Source organism: Leguminivora glycinivorella, chromosome 15, assembly GCF_023078275.1.
Source record: "Leguminivora glycinivorella isolate SPB_JAAS2020 chromosome 15, LegGlyc_1.1, whole genome shotgun sequence".
Classification (NCBI taxonomy): Eukaryota; Metazoa; Arthropoda; class Insecta; order Lepidoptera; family Tortricidae; genus Leguminivora; species Leguminivora glycinivorella.
In genome coordinates this window covers 9,022,722-9,042,390 of record NC_062985.1, presented here as the reverse complement: position 1 = coordinate 9,042,390, position 19,669 = coordinate 9,022,722, and the positions used below count along the sequence as shown (strand labels likewise).

At 39.3% G+C, this 19,669-nt stretch overlaps 1 protein-coding gene across 1 annotated transcript in view; it reads left to right on the top strand.

The window, feature by feature from the left end:
* The window catches only part of LOC125233810 (bumetanide-sensitive sodium-(potassium)-chloride cotransporter-like), a 63,779-nt gene that overhangs the window by 37,475 nt on the left and 6,635 nt on the right, over positions 1–19,669 (top strand). The window contains exons 4-12 of the mRNA XM_048139940.1: positions 5,171–5,242; positions 6,850–7,030; positions 7,501–7,757; positions 10,291–10,399; positions 10,681–10,820; positions 16,762–16,986; positions 17,304–17,535; positions 17,758–17,879; positions 18,757–18,892. Of these exons, the coding sequence (XP_047995897.1) occupies positions 5,171–5,242; positions 6,850–7,030; positions 7,501–7,757; positions 10,291–10,399; positions 10,681–10,820; positions 16,762–16,986; positions 17,304–17,535; positions 17,758–17,879; positions 18,757–18,892 (1,474 nt within the window). The remainder of the gene's footprint in view (positions 1–5,170; positions 5,243–6,849; positions 7,031–7,500; positions 7,758–10,290; positions 10,400–10,680; positions 10,821–16,761; positions 16,987–17,303; positions 17,536–17,757; positions 17,880–18,756; positions 18,893–19,669) is intronic.

Here is a 19,669-nt window from a genome sequence, read left to right as displayed (position 1 = left end):
AAAAGTTTTGTGTTACACTCGGGTGCAAATGTATTTTATTTCTCGTGTGTTAAAAACAACTTTGCCCCCTTGTATAACAGATAACTATTGTTCACCTTAATGTCATTGTCAAACGAGCTAGGTAGCTACGAGTGGCGGCTGGTGAAAATTTCTGCTAGGCAACACTGAACAAAAAGAAACCTACCTTAACATTAGGCACTTTACTAGTTCAGCAAGAGTGCTAGGCATGGGGTGGGAGGAGGTTACCCAAACTGTATGTAAAGAAGAACTGTAGGTAACAATATGTAAAGAAGAAGAAGACTTTACTAGTAATCAATTTTAAGCAAGCCGGTGGGAATCGGCTTGTATGGACCAGCCGCTGCTGGTAGCTACTTACATCACCATGCATGTACACTGGTCATAATCAAACACGAACGCCGCGACTGTTGCGAATAGTTGTCCGAGCGGCGCGCGCCGCCCCGCAGCAGCCTACACCGGTGCGATCCGGATACCCCCAGCGAAACCATCCGCCTCTGAATCATTAAAACGCGCACAATGATATCATTTCCCATTGACTTTTTGATTCAAACTTATTCTTCGAAGTGTCATGTTTATGCCGTTTGACCATTTGAGTCAACAAGTCAATGAAGATTTGAGATATTGGTTTTAGATTCTAATTGTATTTGTTTCGCCGCCCCTGCCACTTTAAGACACGCGCTACGTAGTAATGTAATATGAGTCTTAATAGCTTCTCTAGGCTAGTATTCCATTCCTACTACTACTATTACAATATCCAGTAAGTAGGTAGGTATACTTTTAATAAGCCCTAAGATAGCCCATCGTACTTTTTTTCTCAAATTTTCAATATTTTAAACTTTTAGTTTAGCTTAATGGTGCTAACGAAGACGGACTCATAATTTAAGTTTATTCACACAACAGAAGTATTAACTTTTTCAAGTGGAAAAGTTTAAATAACTTTGGTTAATAATAACACGTACCTACGGCTAATAGGTCAAGCTTTAAGCCCGAATTATACCTGAATAAGTATAATCATTATGTTTCAATAAATACTAAATAAGTAGCTTTAATAATAATCAGGTATTGAAACGTATATTGTTGACAAATGAATATAACCTACGGTCATGAAAACGACTCAATGCTACAGATTGAACAAATCAATATGTGCGCAAATAAACAGGATGCCATTTCAAACCCCCCTTTGAACGTGTTTTGCTTCGATCGAGTAAACATAGATGAATAGACACTAATGATTACTATGAATCATGTGGTGTGCACCTTACACAATATCGGTCTCGAATTGTTGAGCTTCAAACGCAAGATTTGTCGCTACCACTCCCAGTTTCAGGATCTATTAAGACGATACAGGACGGGTCAATTCTCCATACAAACGCTCTCGACTATTTCCTCCCTGGTTTTTGAAGATAGAGCAATGATTTTTTCAACACAGATTGTTATTATTTTTATCTGTGTCGGACCGTTTTGATTTTTTTGATATTTTTGGTTTTAAAGACGCTAGAGCTAATGAAAAATTTCCATAAACGTCCTTTTTCATTATGGCGCAAAAAAGGTGTGATACTCTAGATTGGTAACAATTAGCCAAAAAACTAGAGGTAAACGGTCCTACACAGATTATTTCATTGTTATTCAGATTCTCAAATTTCGTTCAGATTGATTAAGTTTTGAAGGAGGAAACTCGACTGTTTCCTCCGGAACGCCGATTTCAAAGATCTTTTCGCAATAATTATCTTTTGACTGAGTTGTTCTTAATGAACAATTTTTTTCGATAAGTTTGGTTATTAATAACACTAGTATGCTTAAATAAATTTCCCAAATTGAAAGGGATCCTTTCTATTTTAGCATTTTCTAAACCAATTGATACAGTGTAATTGACATTATTTTATTATATTAGCATTTATTCACAGACCTGTACTGGCACGCATCACCTACTAACCAATATAATAATGTAGATAAAGGTACCTACAGTCATTGAAAACGTAAGGAAGGTAAAACTTAAAAAAAAACCTAGATTAAAACTAAAAAAATGGGCAGCCTGTACAAAGCTTTCGCGACTCACTCCAAAAAGCACCCAGTATGCACTAGCTCTTAGCAACAATGTAGACCATAGATGTCATATATACCATAGATCAAGCAAACGTATCTACTTAGCGTGTCAAATGAACTCAGTGAAATCCACTGAGTTGTCCGTCTTTAATCGCAGCTTGCAGCTTTCGGGCGTCAATTTTTGTAAGTTGAAGTGAACAAAAACATTAATAATGCCTCTTTAAGTAATATTAATTGCAACAACACAAAAAAAATATGAACACTCAAGGGCCTGAGACATATTTAAAATCATAGGCAAGTAACAACTTCAGTACAAAATCTGACACGCTCGGCCGCCATACAAATGAATGAACTTGTTTCTTCTATCTAAATCTAATTCTGTGATGTAGACGTTATCAAAACTAATGGAGTGGCTTACACTCCAGGAGTCCGCAGTCTCGTCTCTCTGAGGTGATATATCTACCCCAGTATAGTTTAGCTCAGTCAGATTTGAGAGCTTTGAGAGACGATCATGTCTTATCAAATACTTAGTATTGTTAACAGAGGCGTACTCACTCATAAAAATTATTAATGTAGGAATAAGAATAAAGTTACCAATAGTCTCAGGATAAATAATGGCGTTCGATGACTTAATAATGATAAGAAACGTCAGTGTGCAACACTAAAGCTGAGTTTAGACCTGCAAGTTATTGCTGCAAGTTTTGAGAAGCAACGATAAGTAAGAGTGAGTGGCAAATATCTGCATCTCTTTTTTTGCATATACTTTTGTTTCAACAAGAACTTGCCCGACTAAACCTGACTTTAGGTACTAATTTCCACTTCTCAATAATAAACGTCCAATTCTCTTGAAATGCTGAGGTCACTTGACAACAATATGCCTATGGCTATTCCGATTCGACACCGTTACAGTACAATGCAGAAACATGTGCCATGGAATAAATCTACAACCGATTCCTAACTGAAAAACGTTTTATATTCACACTGTGCTGTTCACAAAACCTCTCTTATTACATTCAGGTAAAATACAAAATAATATTAGTTCCATCGGACTTCACGTGTGTTTTTACTTCTAAACATTGTAACAGTAGTCAGGAATGCCATCATCAGAGAATAGGACTGCCACCTGCCAGTCATCAGACCGATTATGTTGCCAGCATGTTTGCAATGATAACATACACAGTCTGGTTGATTTACAATGCATAATAGGAAAGCGCAATTTAATGATGGTGTATATGTCGTACATATTTAAATGCCTAATTACGTACATATATTCGAAAAGTCAATAGCTATTTTAATTGGCTTCCGAATAGCATAAATAATCAATGAAAGCAAAACGTAGATAGTAAAACCTACAGATACCCTCCACCTTTACATGTCTTCGTTTCCCCCACAAAATTTATTCGGAGACTGAGTATTATTTAACCCTTTACCAGGCGAAGGTATGTATTCCTCCCACACCTTATATCGGTTACCGTAGTCAGGTTTTAACTCCAAACCTCCTACAAAATATTTTGTGAATCCCTGAAAATAGTATTTTATGATCTACATTCACAACACGCTTCTAAATCGCGTAATATATCTTTGGCAGTCGTTTAAATTCACTTGAACGCTAATTTCAGTAAACTACGGAGAAATTCGAACACTTTCCTTAATTTCTATGAAACAGAAGTACATAGGTCGAACAATTTTTTGACATTTTGTAGATTTTGAGTGTTGAAAGGTAATGTAATCGTAAACATTGCTAAATATTTACGCATTATTGTGTATGACCAGAATTAGGATGTGGGTTGACATTATCCCATGGCCTTATTAGAGTTTAACTGTGTGGGAGCTATTCTTCCCATGGCCCAGTAAATTGTCTTGTCATGTCATAAAAACTCACGTTAGTAATAAAACTGTTTTTGTGTTCAACCTAGAGTGAATTCATGTACCTAGCTATAAAATCTCCTTTTAAAGACTTTCCCTGAAAAATTTCTTCTTGAAGATAGTATCATAAAATTTAATAATTGTGTTGCTTTTAACCAAAAAATAATGAGGTAAGTATTTATCCCATTGCCTGTATATATATATATATATATCATAGTTACAAAAAATAAATACGTACCGAGAATGCCTTTAAACGAAAACTCGTATTTTTGATAAACCCTGTATACTTAAAAATAAATAACAAAAACCAAAGAGACTCAAAATCTAATCGGGCCATGGGAATAATAGTTCCCACACAGGCAAATTCCAGCCAGGTAATGGGATAGAGTCATCCCACATCCTAATTCTGGTCATATCACAAGGACGCAGGAGTATTTAGCAAAATATATGGATTATATTACCTGACAATCATTAAGATCATGAAAATACCGAAAAATGGTTCGATATATCTCCTTGTGTTATTCTTAAATTCAGTATAGTGTTCGGATTTGTAAACAAACCACTAACATAACTGGTCAAGTGAATTTAAACGACTGCCAAAGATATATTATGCGATTTAGAAGCGTGTTGTGAATGTAGATCATAAAATACTATTTTCAGGGATTCGCAAAATATTTTGTAGGAGGTTTGGAGTTAAAACCTGACTACGGTAACCGATATAAGGTGTGGGAGGAATACATACCTTCGCCTGGTAAAGAATATAATAAGACAAAATCGAGTATGACAGTTAGTTACTTGGCCAGGCGATGGGATAACCGTAACCCACATTTTTATTTCTGGTTTAAAGGAACATCTCCGACTTTCGTAAATGCATTTTTTACAAGGCGTTCAATACGGTTGTAACAGTATATACAGTACGTATGAAGACACGCTAGTTCTTTGGGGCCTGGTAAAGGGTTAACAAGATGTCACAAAACTCGATTCATTATAAGTATGATTATCGCTATTGTCCTTAAATCGTCCCATTTGTTGTCTGTCAAGTTGTTAAGATGTACTACATTCGTCCCATTCTGTATCGAAATTTTTTCATTTGTCATTAGGTATCGTCCAATATTTGTTATTTGTCTTTTTCTTATAGGTAAAGCTGGCGTTTGACGGTAGTGAACTATTTACTAACGACTTGGTTGAATAGACTCCAAATTGGCAGTATTGGCACTAAAGCAGCTAAACGAATTGTTCGCAGGACGAGAGAGACACGAAGCGCGACACCAAGTCACCGACGCCGGCGATCGGAATCAAATTAGGATGGATCCAAGTGAGTTTCCTTCAAATTTTTTTGACGACCGGTCTGGCTCAGTCGGTAGTGACCCTGCCTGCTGAGCCGCGGTCCTGGGTTCGAATCCCGGTAAGGGCATTTATTTGTGTGATGAGCACAGATATTTGTTCCTGAGTCATGGATGTTTTCTATGTATATAAGTATGTATTTATCTATTTAAGTATGTATATCGTCGCTTAGCACCCATAGTACAAGCTTTGCTTAGTTTGGGGCTAAGTTGATCTGTGTAAGGTGTCCCCAATATTTATTTATTTTATTATTTATAATTCAATCATTAGATGCTTTTATTGTTCCATCTAAGTTATACTCGTATGTGATGAAGACGTGGAGCTTCTGAAATATAAACTTGTAGGTAAAGTTTTATTGCTAAATTACTCATCATGAACTGCATGCACAAATTTAAAATGATTTGTTTTCTTTGGGAAACTTTGTACCTACTTAACATTTTCTTACATTTTTACATATAATATCTGGGCAACCGAGCTTCGCTCGGTTCTGTTTCGTATCCTTGACATGTGTCGCCATCTAGTTCAAAAATGAATAGTACCTACATCGAGCGAAAGAATTCTCAGCCTTAACAACACAACTACTCCACACGAGATGGCGCGCATTTCGCCACAAAAACTCAAATAGTGTATTTTTCTATTCGTTTTAGCCTTGACCTGTGTCGCCATCTAGTGTTTGCAATAAATAGTACTTACATCAACCGAAAGAATTCTGTCTTAATCTTAACAGTACAACTACTGCACACGAGATGGCGTGTGAAGAAAAACTCATGAAAACTCGAAAATTCGCGTTTTCCGGGACCTAAGGATAAGTTAGACCGATTTTTCACCCCCAAAAACCCCCACATAACAAATTTCTGCGAAATCGTTAGAGCGGTTTCCGAGATCGTCAGTGTAAATAAATATATAAATAAATAAATAAATAAATATACAAGAATTGCTCGTTTAAAAGTATAAGATATGTAATGTTTACTCGTGACCCGTGTGGTGACGGGTTAAGAATTTCATCACCCCCTTTCTTCCCGTGGGTGTCGTAGAAGGCGACTGTGGGATATGGGTTAAATTGTGGCGAGAGACTGGTAACCTGTCACTGCAATGTCACAGTTTCGTTTTCTTTCAACCCCTTATTTGCCAAGAGTGGCACTGAGACTTGAGTAGTTTCATGTGCTCTGCCTACCCCATCATGGGATATAGGCGTGATTATATGTAAGTATGTTTACTCGTGTAAGAGAGTGTAGAGATAATTTTAACCACACCTTTGCATTGTCGTCGCCAACGTTTTTAAGATTTCTTAATTATTGTACTGTAGGTACTGACAATATTTTTATGTCATTTGATATTTGCCAGTCGCTTTTCGGTGAAGGAAAACATCGTGAGGAAACCGGACTAATTCCAATAAGGTCTAGTTTACCCTTCGGGTTGGAAAGTCAGATGGCAGTCGCTTTCGTAAAAACTAGTGCCTACGCCAAATCTTGGGATTAGTTGTCAAAGCGGACCCCAGGCTCCCATGAGCCGTGGCAAATGCCGGGATAACGCAAGGAGGATGATGATGATGAGGTACTGACAATATTTTTGTGGCAGGGCGTGCTAATACCATGTCTGCTCAACATCTGGGGCGTGATGCTCTTCCTGCGGATCTCGTGGGTGGTGTCTCAAGCTGGCATCGGGCTCTCGCTGATCATCATCGCCATCTCTGCCGTCGTGTGCGTCATCACAACGCTATCTATGAGTGCGATATGTACCAACGGCGAGGTCAAAGGAGGTACGTAGCCTAACTCTTCATATTTAGGGATAATCAGATCCGTGTATGAGCCAGCCAACGACATACGTAATGGATTTCTTAGAGTCTTGACAATTTTTTTACTATACATACTCTTATACCACTGTGGCCTGCCGCAGATTTTTTTCTCAAACAACTTCATGGTCAAGTTTCTAAATTAAGAGTTATAGAATCAAACCAGTCATCGAAAACTAACTTCTTCTTGTGAAATGAAATAATCCTTCATTTGAAATGAAAAAAAAAACGCAAAGGTTCATTATGTTATGGCTGCGATGCATTTCGTAACCCCTTTGTATGAGGGTCAGATCAGTAGGAGACACCAAAGAATGACATTCTTAGCTCTAAAATTCATCCTAAGCCCCCTGATGCTGATGGTTGCTAGATGTTCAGAACGTTTACCAAAAAATCGGGTCCACCTCCGCCAGCTTCAAAATATTTTTTGTATTGTTTAGGTGGGATTTACTACATCATCTCCCGCTCCCTCGGGCCCGAGTTCGGAGCGTCAGTCGGCATCATCTTCGCGTTCGCCAACGCTGTCGCGGCCAGCATGAACACAATCGGTTTCTGCGACTCATTGAATGACCTGTTAGGTCCGAACGGAGGAATATTCTCCGACAAGATGAACGACACGAGACTCATCGGGAGTATTGCGCTGCTGGTCATGTGCATCATTTGCGCGATTGGCATGGATTGGGAAAGCAAGGCTCAGGTAAGATCAGATTTTTCTTAGAATTGATCACATACATCTACGCATTGATTCGTAGCATTGACTCTCTTTCTCGTAGCATTGACTTTCCTCCAAGAGAGAGCAAATAGACACCTAGGTGATTATTTTCAGACTAGCGTTTATTTCTGCACGCGCAACACACGCGGTACATTTTTCTACCTACACTTAGTTTTTACGTGCTGAGTCTTTAGTCTAATATGTGCGCGTAAAATCAAAATCAAAATCAAAATAATTTATTCAGCAAATAGGCCACAGGGGCACTTTTACACGTCACATGTACAGTATAGGTATTTAAAAAATATTTAAAATTGACTTGAAATTACAATAAAATTGATACTATTATGTACTAATTCTAAGTTCTAACTAAAGTTAACTCTATACAATTAATTAGAGATGTAGAAGGTCTCTAAATGTCGGATTACAACCAAGGACTACACTAAATTTTAATTTAAAAAGTACAAATACAAAAAAAAAGTCTAAAATTACTTTAGAGGTGCAAATGACTCTAAATGTCACAACTAAAGATAAAATGTATATCTTCTTAATCTAATTCTCCTTAGAGATGTATATGGTCTCCATGAGTCAAAATCATATATTTAAAATATTCACTAAAAGAAAGGAAACAAACGACAACCGAACAAAGTGTCCTAATTTAATAAAAATTAGAATTAAAGTTACTAAGTTATAACAGCCCCAGTAAGCTTAAACAGACCGGTCTTCACAGACGGCACCCGTTCACGAGTATGACGCGTATCTCAGCCATCGTATAAACACATAAACAGCCTAAAACCAGCCCTAATCATCTCTTCATCAAGTCTCTTCGTTTTTTATTTAACAGTAACTAGATAAGTTCATAATAATAAATCAAGACCTCTATAACTCTTCTAGTACATAGGTACTAATTGCCAACATATGACGTCACGTTGCTGGTAAACCGACACCAACATAAGTAGGACGAAGGCAGTAATGACCGGGGCGCGGCCACTGTGTTCACTCCGCGTTATTGGCTGCTTTTATTTAAGTAGGTCATTAATGTTCAAGTTCGGAGCTTTAGATTCAATTGCCATTGACAGAGGTCATGTCCAACATATAGATCGCTAATCACGATCACGACACGTTGTCATTTTGCCTCTATGAAGCAATGGAAGCCTACCCTCGAGAAGTAGCCTCTACATAACAATAAACCCGTTAGCGATTACGACGTAGCGCTATAACCGTAGCCCAGCGGTGATTGTGTAAAGTTTTCAACAGCGAAGATGTGATTTTCTGAAACGCAATATTAAAATTACTTAACCAAAATTCTCCCCGTAGAGTCTAGTTAAGCCGGCTTTGATTTGTAAAAAAATATTCAAATAGCCTTTCAGGCGATTCAATTTTGAGACGAAGAAATTTAAGGAAATGTCACCTTGGTTGTGTGGCGATGGCGTTGGCGTGTTCTAGTGAGTTAGCTGTTTCATTAAATGGCAGTAATTAAGGCAACACGCGCCAAATGAATGTAACTGCGAGTATTGTTTTATTATATATAATAATATAATAGCTGTTGACATGAAACTACTATAAAAATTACTGTTGCACCTTGAGCAGTTACCAGACTAAGTAAAGTACTTTCATGAACTTTCCCTAGGTGATTGCAGGAAATTGTATTGTACCCAGTAAAATAAATGTGTATATTTTTTGGTGTGGAATCTGACCAATAAATTCTGTTGAGTAACATAATCAACCTGCAATGTATAGTATAATTTAAATGTAACTATGAGCATGGATTGACTAAGTTAATAAATTATTTAGATATCAATATAGGTAGGTTAAATTGTAAAGTAATATGTAATATTCAACAATTTGGCTAAAGATCATAGGTTTATTATAAGACTATAAGTACTTGCACACAAGACATCTAAAAGAGAATTAATATTACATACAACGTTACAGATCTTCTTTATTTTATAACTGCTATCATTATGATCTCGGGAAATAACTCCCAAAGATCCTAAATAAAAACCAAGGTTCTGTAAACGTTCTTATGAGTGAGTCGATTCAACTACAGTTATGAAAAACATTTGGGTCACGGGAGTGAATGCTTTTATCGGCTTTAGAAATACAACTATAAACTATAAATTACCATTTAGTTTCATAACAATCACATCCCATAATTATTTACGATCGGTATCCATGAACTGTTTACCTAATAAAATGAGGTCTTATTTATATAATGCTAGTTGTTACAATAAAAGTATTTCGTCATAATTATATGTAAAGCTCCTCAGTTCATTCAAGAAGACGCACAGATTTGTCAAATGTAACCTTTTATCGCATCATCTGCATGAATTACTTATTAGTCCATATACCGACTACAAGAACAATCAATTAATTTGACCCTATTGGGCCAAATGACCTCAACAAACTATTAATGTTCCTGCAAAAACTCGCAGTTTTCCCGTCATCGACTTAAACGGCTCTAAAAAGCTTAGGTAAATAATAGATGTTGTAGAGGTATGACCGTTGGTTGTGTTTACAGAACTTCCTGATCGCAATCATCATCGCGGCTATAGTGGACTTCGTGGTCGGAACACTCATGGGACCACAAGACAACGAGTCCATCGCACGCGGTTTCGTTGGACTTAGTGGTAAGTTTCATAGTCAATTATGGTCCGTTTACATCCACATTAGTCAGTTCGAGTCCCGGGGAGATAAACGAGATTTAGAAAATCTTTGAAGTTTGAATGCAGTTTTGTTTTTTTTTTTAATAAAAAAATATTCTTTAAAAAGAGCCAAAGCTTAAGGATTTAAGGTAGTTTCCCTCCAGAGCCCGACTTATCTTTCCACCCTGTTTACATTTCTAAATTTCCAGTGTTGTAAATATAACTACATAGGTATCTAAGTATAAATTTTTCTCTACTTCTTTCAGCGCAAACGTTCAGCACTAACTTCAACCCAGACTGGCGGTTTAGTGAAGGGTTAAACCAGGACTTCTTCAGCGTGTTTGCCATCTTCTTCCCATCCGTCACCGGCATTCAGGCTGGTGCCAACATTTCCGGCGACCTCAAGGTACGTTACTATTAACGGAGAAAAGGTTTTAATACCTGCATAAAATTTAGAAAACAGGACATAGAAAACAAGACAAGTCACACCACGACGCGGCAAAGGTGGCCATTATACTGACAGTTCATGCTGATGCTGTACCGACTAGAGACTGCAGACCAAGCGATGGTTGGATGATGTTTCGATACACCTTCTGGGGTGTGAGGGGCCCCTTCCGTCCTGGGCCCTGTGGGCTGTGGGGGCTGCGTCGCGTCGGGTCGCGCCCCATCTTCGTAGGGCAGTGTTTTATCATCTTTTTTGGATGGCTGTGCGTACTCGGGTATGACGGTCCAAGCTACACCGACCATAGCGCTTGACACAACTAAGCACCGCAATCGGTTATCAGTGCTTATGCTGCAGGTACCTATAGCTGTACAAGACAGTAAAAAAATATAACAATATATTTATTTTGTATGCCTGTACAGTGTGTACACTCTTTGTATACAGTGTGTACATACATTGTATAGTGGGCGATGCCCATCGCCGGTTGACGTCAAAACAAAATCAATTAACTGAGTCCATTTCAAAGTCGTTGTTGGCTTTCCTCAAGACAGGGAAATTACCTTTTTATTAAGAATATATGTTATGTATGTAGGTACAATTGTACATACCTTCAGGTTGATTATGGTAATAATAATAGGTCTAAGCTCTTCACGGTAGGAACATCGACATTGTAATTTTCCCTATCCAGTGTGAGTAGCCGAATACACAAACATTCACGATAATATCTTATGTCTCTTTCGTAGCTATCTATTTCTATCGATCTTGCGTGTTGGTGCGACAGAGCTAGACTACATTTCTGCTGCGTTTCGCATCGCACAGAAATGCTATTCGGCTACTATGTTATATGTATGTTATGGACCAAGTGATAAATCGGGCACTATACATAATGCCCGGGCATTATGAATAATGCCCATTGTGAGTGGGCAGTTTGATAATAACTATTCAAATCATTAAATTGCCCGGGCATTATACATAATGCCCATCCTCTGTTGGGCAAAGTAATAATAACACATCGAATAGCTGAATTTTGCCCGGGCATTATACATAATGCCCATCCTCTGTTGGGCAAAGTGATAATAACATATCGAATAGCTGAATTTTGCCCGGGCATTATACATAATGCCCATCCTCTGTTGGGCAAAGTAATAATACCACACCGAATAGCTGAATTTTGCCCGGGCATTATACATAATGCCCATCCTCTGTTGGGCAAAGTGATAATAACATACCGAATAGCTGAATTTTGCCCGGGAATTATACATAGTGCCCATCCTCTGTTGGGCAAAGTAATAATAACACACCAAATAACTGAATTTTGCCCAAGAATAGAGATTTTTTATTTTATTTACACAAATAAAATTACACAGTATGAGAAACCATACTAATATTATAAATGGGAAAGTGTCATAACGTCGGCGGCCTGCTGAACGGATCGCCGGAATCTGGCTACCGCAGTCTCACCTCTCGACAACCTTTCAGCCACTCTTTTTAAGTGTTGCTCTGTTGTCGCACCGTGTGTGCGGCCGTTTTGCAGGGCCCACTCAATGAGTTGGCAAGTCACCGCTTGTCTTTTACAATTGTGAGACTTATTGTCAGGTGTCCGATAGTTTCCTCCCATAGCCCTCTATCCAGTTCATCCAACTTATAAAACAATAACCCATGACTTTAGCTCCCATCGTAGCACAAAAGTGCTGCACTGCAATAGTCTTTGCACCTGGCGGGGACCATCTACGGTTGTATCATATCATATTGTGCGCTCGGGGTGGTATCCGCCACGTGTATCCCTTGCCTTTAGATTAAAATGTCTTAAAAGGCCTCTGTGCTGTTGGCTTTGGCCCCACGCATGCCTCCCAAAGGTCCACGCATGTCCACGATCCAGAGATATGCAAAAGACACACCGAATAGCTGAATTTTGCCCGGGCATTATACATAATGCCGATCCTCTGTTGGGCAAAGTGATAATAATCATACCGAATAGCTCAATTTCGCCCGGGAATTATACATAATGCCCGTCCTCTGTTGGGCAGAGTAATAATAAAACATGTAGCAAAGCTTGGATGAAAGATGGATTGGCGCAGCTTCAGCAGACTTTCGTGCCATTCTATTCAAGAGACTGTATACAGTTTCATATCAAACTACAAACGACACCGTCGCGAGCCGCCTGCAGTGCCGTAGGACCTCTTGATGTCAAGGATGGCTAAGATAGGACTTATAATCAATGATTTAGAGTAACTTAGAAAAACTGATTCGCACTCCTACTACTATTAAAGCTGCATATCATTCCCTATCCAATCGTGTTGTAGCGGCTTGGAACAGTTTACCGGATAGTGTTGTTACTGCTCCCTCAGTGAATGTGTTTAAAAACAGACTAGACAAGTGGCTTTTAAATAATAAGATAGTGACATGACTTTGCTAACTATAAATCATGAGACACTGTGTGACATAGGCTCATCAGCTGAATAGCTGCTCGCCTATAATTGAATAATAATAATAAACGATAAGTCCGACATAGGCCGCAGATCAGAGCTCGCTTCGAGCCTTAGTGAGACATAGATGATGTCGGGGGAGGGCGAGAGCCATAAGGCAGAGCTACCGGTAAGCGCTATCATAAAAGTGTACTTTCACGCATGGCAAAGATGGTGAAACGCCTAGTTTGTTTAGTAGGTGTGACCAAGTGTCCCTTTCTCGCTAGGAGAGGGATAAAATAGCACTTTAGGTGTCAAAAAGCAATTGTTAATAAACTTAGATGATGAACTAGCTCTGCAGAATGCGTACGTAAATGCATGCTGTTCCTTTAAATAAAAAAATTACTATATGTATGCCTTTCAGATTTGAGGAGTTCCCTCGATTTCTCCAGGATCCATCATCAGAACTGGGTTCTGATAAAAGTGAGACCAATCTGTATTGTATGCATATACCTACATTCAATCATATTTCTAAATCGGTCCAGTAACGGCGGAGATATCGTGGAACAAACATAAAAAAAAATACAGACGAATTGAGAATCACCTTCCTTGAGATTTAAGGGCGGCGGTTTTTTAACCGCCATACTTTTTAGTATGCTTATTCAAGAAAGCGCAATTTACATTTCATTATTTGTTAGGAAACACCCAGTATACTTATTAAACTTATTATCAAATTGCCCAACAATCACGTAGCAGTATTATAATGCCCGGGCAATGTGATAAAAATGGCGTTCATGCAAACTTGTTAAACTTATTATCAAATTGCCCAACAATCACGTAGCAGTATCATAATGCCCGGGCAATGTGATAAAAAATGGCGTTCAGAAAAACCTGTTAAACTTATTATGAAATTGCCCAACGATTACGTAGCAGGATCATAATGACCGGGCAATGTGATAAAAAATGGCGTCCATGCAAACTTGTTAAACTTATTATCAATTTGCCCAACGATCACGTAGCATTATCATAATGACCGGGCAATGTGATAAAAAATGGCGTCTAGACAATGATTAATCACTTTGCCCAATACAGCTAGGCATTATTCATAATGCCCGGGCATTATACATAATGCCCTTATTAATCATTTGGTCCATAACATGTATATTGATAAGAATTCTACAGTTTTCGCTACTCGTCCAAAGTATAGGCACAGAGTCGTTGAAAGCGGACTGATTAAACTCAATTGGGCCCTTTGAGTCACGGCTATTCCTGAAAGCACTTTGCTCGCTTTTGTAAATAAGGTAAAGTGCTTCTTGGTAATTGAACAGCTGTCTTCATAAATCTTAATTGTTTAGTGCAATAACGTAGGTACCTACCTGTGTACCTACTTACACCTATTTAATTCGACAAATAAAAATATTAAACAAATGTTCAAAGGCACTGCCAAAGGCAAATTTTATTTATATCTAAACCATTTTTATTTATATCTAAAATAGGCATTTGAGGCACTGTACCACGGATGCTAGCGACATGTCCTCGCTGTATCGTAATACATACACACATACATATCATATTCATACTTGTTCATACCAAAGAACCTGAGTATGCGGAAGACCGGACAAGGTGAAAGATTGAGTAGGAAAATGGATCGTCGCACGGCGCACTACAGGTACTTCAAGTACCTATACGTAGTGACTTAGAGCCAGTTGCATCAACTAAAGTTAATAGTCACACCAACGTCACGTAGTGGTCTATGGAATTTCCCATACAATAGGGTTTGGTGTAATCGACCCTTAATGCCCTTTGGGTTAAAGATGCGTCTTCAATACTGGCCATAGGCAACACCGCTCTAAAGCCCATCCAAGCAAAACAAAACAGATACTTATATGTCCTACTTTTAATTCCTAGTGTCCCCTTATTCAGGACCAAGCTTCAAGTTGCTGCGCTACTTATCCATTTCATGAACAAAATAATGACGCACGTACACTTGCGTAAATCCTAACTTCTTATTAGGAGTAGGTACTTTTGTTTTGTAACCTTTGTAGGTCACTCCTGGCCATCACCCCTTGGCCGATGAAATTAGCGTAGCCACGGGGAACGATGTCTACACGTGGTTGCAATCGATCTGTTTGTTTGTCGTCCCCTCCACGTGCCAGCGATCGACGAACTATTCCTACATATAACAGACATATGGTATAACTACCACTACTAGTTCGCCTTTGTACACTATAACTATACTGTATTTTTATGTGCCCTATCTTGTCTTATATACAACATAAAATACCCGCTTACACTAAAAACCATTCATGGTACCCCTTAGAGAATACCAATTGGTACCTATTGGTGTTTGCGTATGTTCATCAGTTTATTGAATGAATGTTGGGTAATATTCTTCGCAAAATAATGTCAACTACTACTGCTACAAAAATACTATAGCTACTTAGGTATATTTATGTTAAAATATGATTTGGTCCCTTCCCTTACACCCTATTCTGCGCTCTGCATTTCATTATTTGTTTCTCTTTGGCTAAACGGGTATTAAGGAAGGTCAATAATATAGGTATATTTAGGCATTGAAATTGATTGTCAAATACCCCACATGGACAATATCCCAATTGAAACAAATTGAGTGAACCATAAACATCTCCTACAGAGAGTCAAATATTTAACCCCGAAATTTGCAAACGCCTTCGCCGAACGTAATATACGATACATCGATTGATTAAACCCAATTGAGTCGAAGTGGCAACAGTGAGTCATCGCAACAATCTATTTCAAGAACGCACAGAAATATCCTGGAATCGACGTTTCCGGATTATTGGGATACTTCATCATCGGTATGATGTGTTATGGCGCACCATGACACAGAAAGTATTTGGGTCACGGCTGTTAGTGTGTATCAGCGTCAAATGAACAGGGTGGCTAGCCGAATGGCACAATCGCTCACGAAACGCTCACGAAACGAAGCGCTAGTAGATATCTAGAGAGATAGAGATAGCTCTATCGCGCTTGCGTATTGGCGCGACAGAGCCAGCGGCGTATCGCTTTCGTTTGGCGTCGGAGAAATGCCATTCGGCTACGGGGCCAGGAGCGGTCAAGATGCTCAAATACAAACAAGCACGGGTAGCATGGTCGCGCGATAGACGATAAAATATCAGGCCGTCCCGTCCCTATCGCACTATTAGTAAGTGCGATAGGGACGGCCAGATGTTTTATCATTTATCGCGCGACCATAATTGCCTGCAAGGTCTGTGTTGGCAAAGGTGTCGTTAGAGGTAGTTCTTGAACGTCTTATTATATAACATGATATGGCGCTCATTTTCCTCCTAGTTTTAGTTTCGGTTGATGCCTACAAAGACATCAAAACATGTAGGCATTTTCTGAAACTAGCTTCAAGATAAGACAGCATACAGCCCAATTGTACACAATAAGTAAATTGTTTAATTTTTATGTATTAGTTTACTTATTTGCTATAACAAAATCCTTGTCTTCGCTCACAGGACCCAGCGTCAGCCATCCCGAAAGGCACGCTTCTATCCCTGCTGATATCCATGATAAGCTACGCGCTGATGGTTCTGTTCTCCGGCGGCGGCGCCCTGCGAGATGCCAGCGGCAACGTCACAGACCTCGTCATAGACAACGGCACCTTTGTAGATCTGGGTACGGTCTCCGCCTGCGCTAACTCTACAGCCGGATGTCCGAATGGACTGCACAATGATTATTCCGTAAGTACTTGTGCTTCGGTGTCATAAATCAGGTTCAAATCTTCAAGTTAAAGGAACTAGGTATAACGGTAGAACGTATATCGTCCTTGCGCTTCGCTAGGCTTGTTTTGGCTAAATAAGTAATAGTTTTGCGAGAATATTTTTTGTGAGGACTATATAAATACTCGTACAAGGCTGGAAGTGTACAGTGAGCTGCAAAATGGCATGGAGAAATTATGAATGAATTCATTGATAATTTCGCGAATTGGTTCCGATAATATCTACTAAGCTTGATAAACCAGCCTTTGAATTACCGACTGATCTCCTTGTGATACCAGGTTATGCAGCTGATGTCAGCGTGGGGCCCGCTCATCTACGGCGGGTGCTGGGCGGCCACTCTTTCCACGGCGCTGACCAACCTGCTGTCCGTCCCGCGGCTCATCCAGGCGCTGGGCGTCGACCGCATCTACCCTGGCCTCATCTTCTTCTCCAAGGGCTACGGGAAACATGGCGAGCCTTACAGAGGATACGTGCTCACGTTTTTGGTGTCGCTTATCTTCTTACTTATCGGTGAGTTAACAATTCCTTCATGTAAAATTCTGACAAACGTAAATGTCATTAAATTCGGCGGCGGTTAGTCGATAACTGTTTTCGATGTTGAAATCGGTAGTAAATCTTTTTTTTTATAATTATGGGCTTGGCCAGAGACTAGCATTGCTTCTATAGATATCACCCTCTTTACATACGTCGATGCAACTATTTATAGGTTTCCATGTTTTATTTGTCGCTCAGCCGACCTGAACACCATCGCGCCGCTGATCTCCAACTTCTACCTGGCCTCATACGCGCTCATCAACTTCTGCACCTTCCACGCGGCGCTCGTGCGGCCGCTAGGCTGGCGCCCTACTTTCAGGGTAAGAATCTCTTTTTAACAAACCTTGTCATTCCAACTTATACCTAGATTTTACCCGTGACCTACTTATTAGGGTATTACGAGTATGTGCTTACTATGCTTGCACCAAGTACTTACCTATAGAGCGACATTTGCGTCAATGGATCTGAAATACATAAAGAATGACATCAGCAATTTTCATTGATTCCTATTTGGAGGGACATTCGATAGTACAAATTACGATCGAGACTGTGACTCACTGGTGTCATGTGTTTCGGTGAATCTATGTCTCACTCGTAGGTAATGTTTACGTTTTGTACTATGTAGAACTCCTGGACTTATATGTCATGATTGCGTATGACAATGTTTGCCGGATTAACGGTCATTTAAAATATTTAAATAAATATTAAGACACTCATTCGACTGATTCAAATTATTATTTTTTACACAGGGGTAGCTAAGTATGTTATGCAAAAGACTAATTACTGTATACTCTAAGTTTTAGAGGGATCACCAATTAGTGTCTTCAGGGGTCTGGTTTTTAAAATAAAATTACCATCACGGTCCTTTTTCGAACGCTGAATAACAAAACCCTGTCCGCATTAAATAGGTTCGCACTAGTTCCCCATGCGAACCATTGCTCTAAGAAGTCTAAGATATAAATAATAAAATAAGTAACTACCTAACTAAATTATTCTGTTTTGAATGATTCACGGTTAGTTTCATTAAACTTACTCATAAGTATATAGAACACGATTACCATTTCAATGGTTATCTAGCTCCCGTTATTTCAACGCAGCTACAATACGTAAAACTCCTAAAAATCGATGAGGTAATCTCGGTATACAATATACATATATCCCAGTCAGTAAAGTCCAATAAAATTCTTCTGGTTGCAGTTTTACAACATGTGGATATCGCTAGCTGGGTTCCTGATGTGCGTGGCCATCATGCTGCTCATCAGCTGGAAGATGTCGCTCATCACCTTCGCCATATTCCTCACGCTATACCTCATCGTACACTACCGGAAGCCAGGTACATAATATGAACCAACCTCTCTTGACAACAGTTCTACAACATGTAGAATTGTAGATGTCGCCAGCTCGGTTCCTGATGAGTGTGTCATCATGTTTCTTATTAGCTGAAAGATGGCACTCATTTTCGTCATTTTCCTCACGCTATACCTCATCGTACCTATACTACAAAAATCTTACGATTTGTCATTTGATATGGAGATTAAAGTGCGATTAAGCCTCCGCCACACATAAAGCGTTTTGATAGCGTAGCGTTAGCGGAGCGTAATGATAGCGGTGCGCCGGACGAACGCTGGCGTTCCGCTCGCAATCCGCTCGCATTCCGCTCGCAATCCGCGCTCGTTAGTTCCCGCCGACGTCCGCTGGGCGCAACGCCAGCGTTCGTCCGGCCGGCGCACCGCTATCATTGCGCTCCGCTGACGTTCCGCTAACTCTCCACCTACGCTCTCAAAACGCGCATGTGTGGCCGAGCTTTTAATGTACGAGTAAAGTTAGAATTCTGGCGCTTCCTACATTTTCTAACTATAGAACCGTCAAACTTTTGACTGATTTACATTAGACATGTTTATCTGCAGAAAGCCCGCAAGGACGAAAATAACTTTAATGTTGACCGATTCTATAACGGTTTCCGAGTAAACGAATAACTTCCTAAACCTCATAATGGACTCACTCCCGAAATTAAAGAAACCCTACATTTAGTATTGTAAAGTTCAAATTACAAAACTCCCAATTTGAGAATGTTACAGTTACGTTACCACGTGCAATTGAACGTCTATGA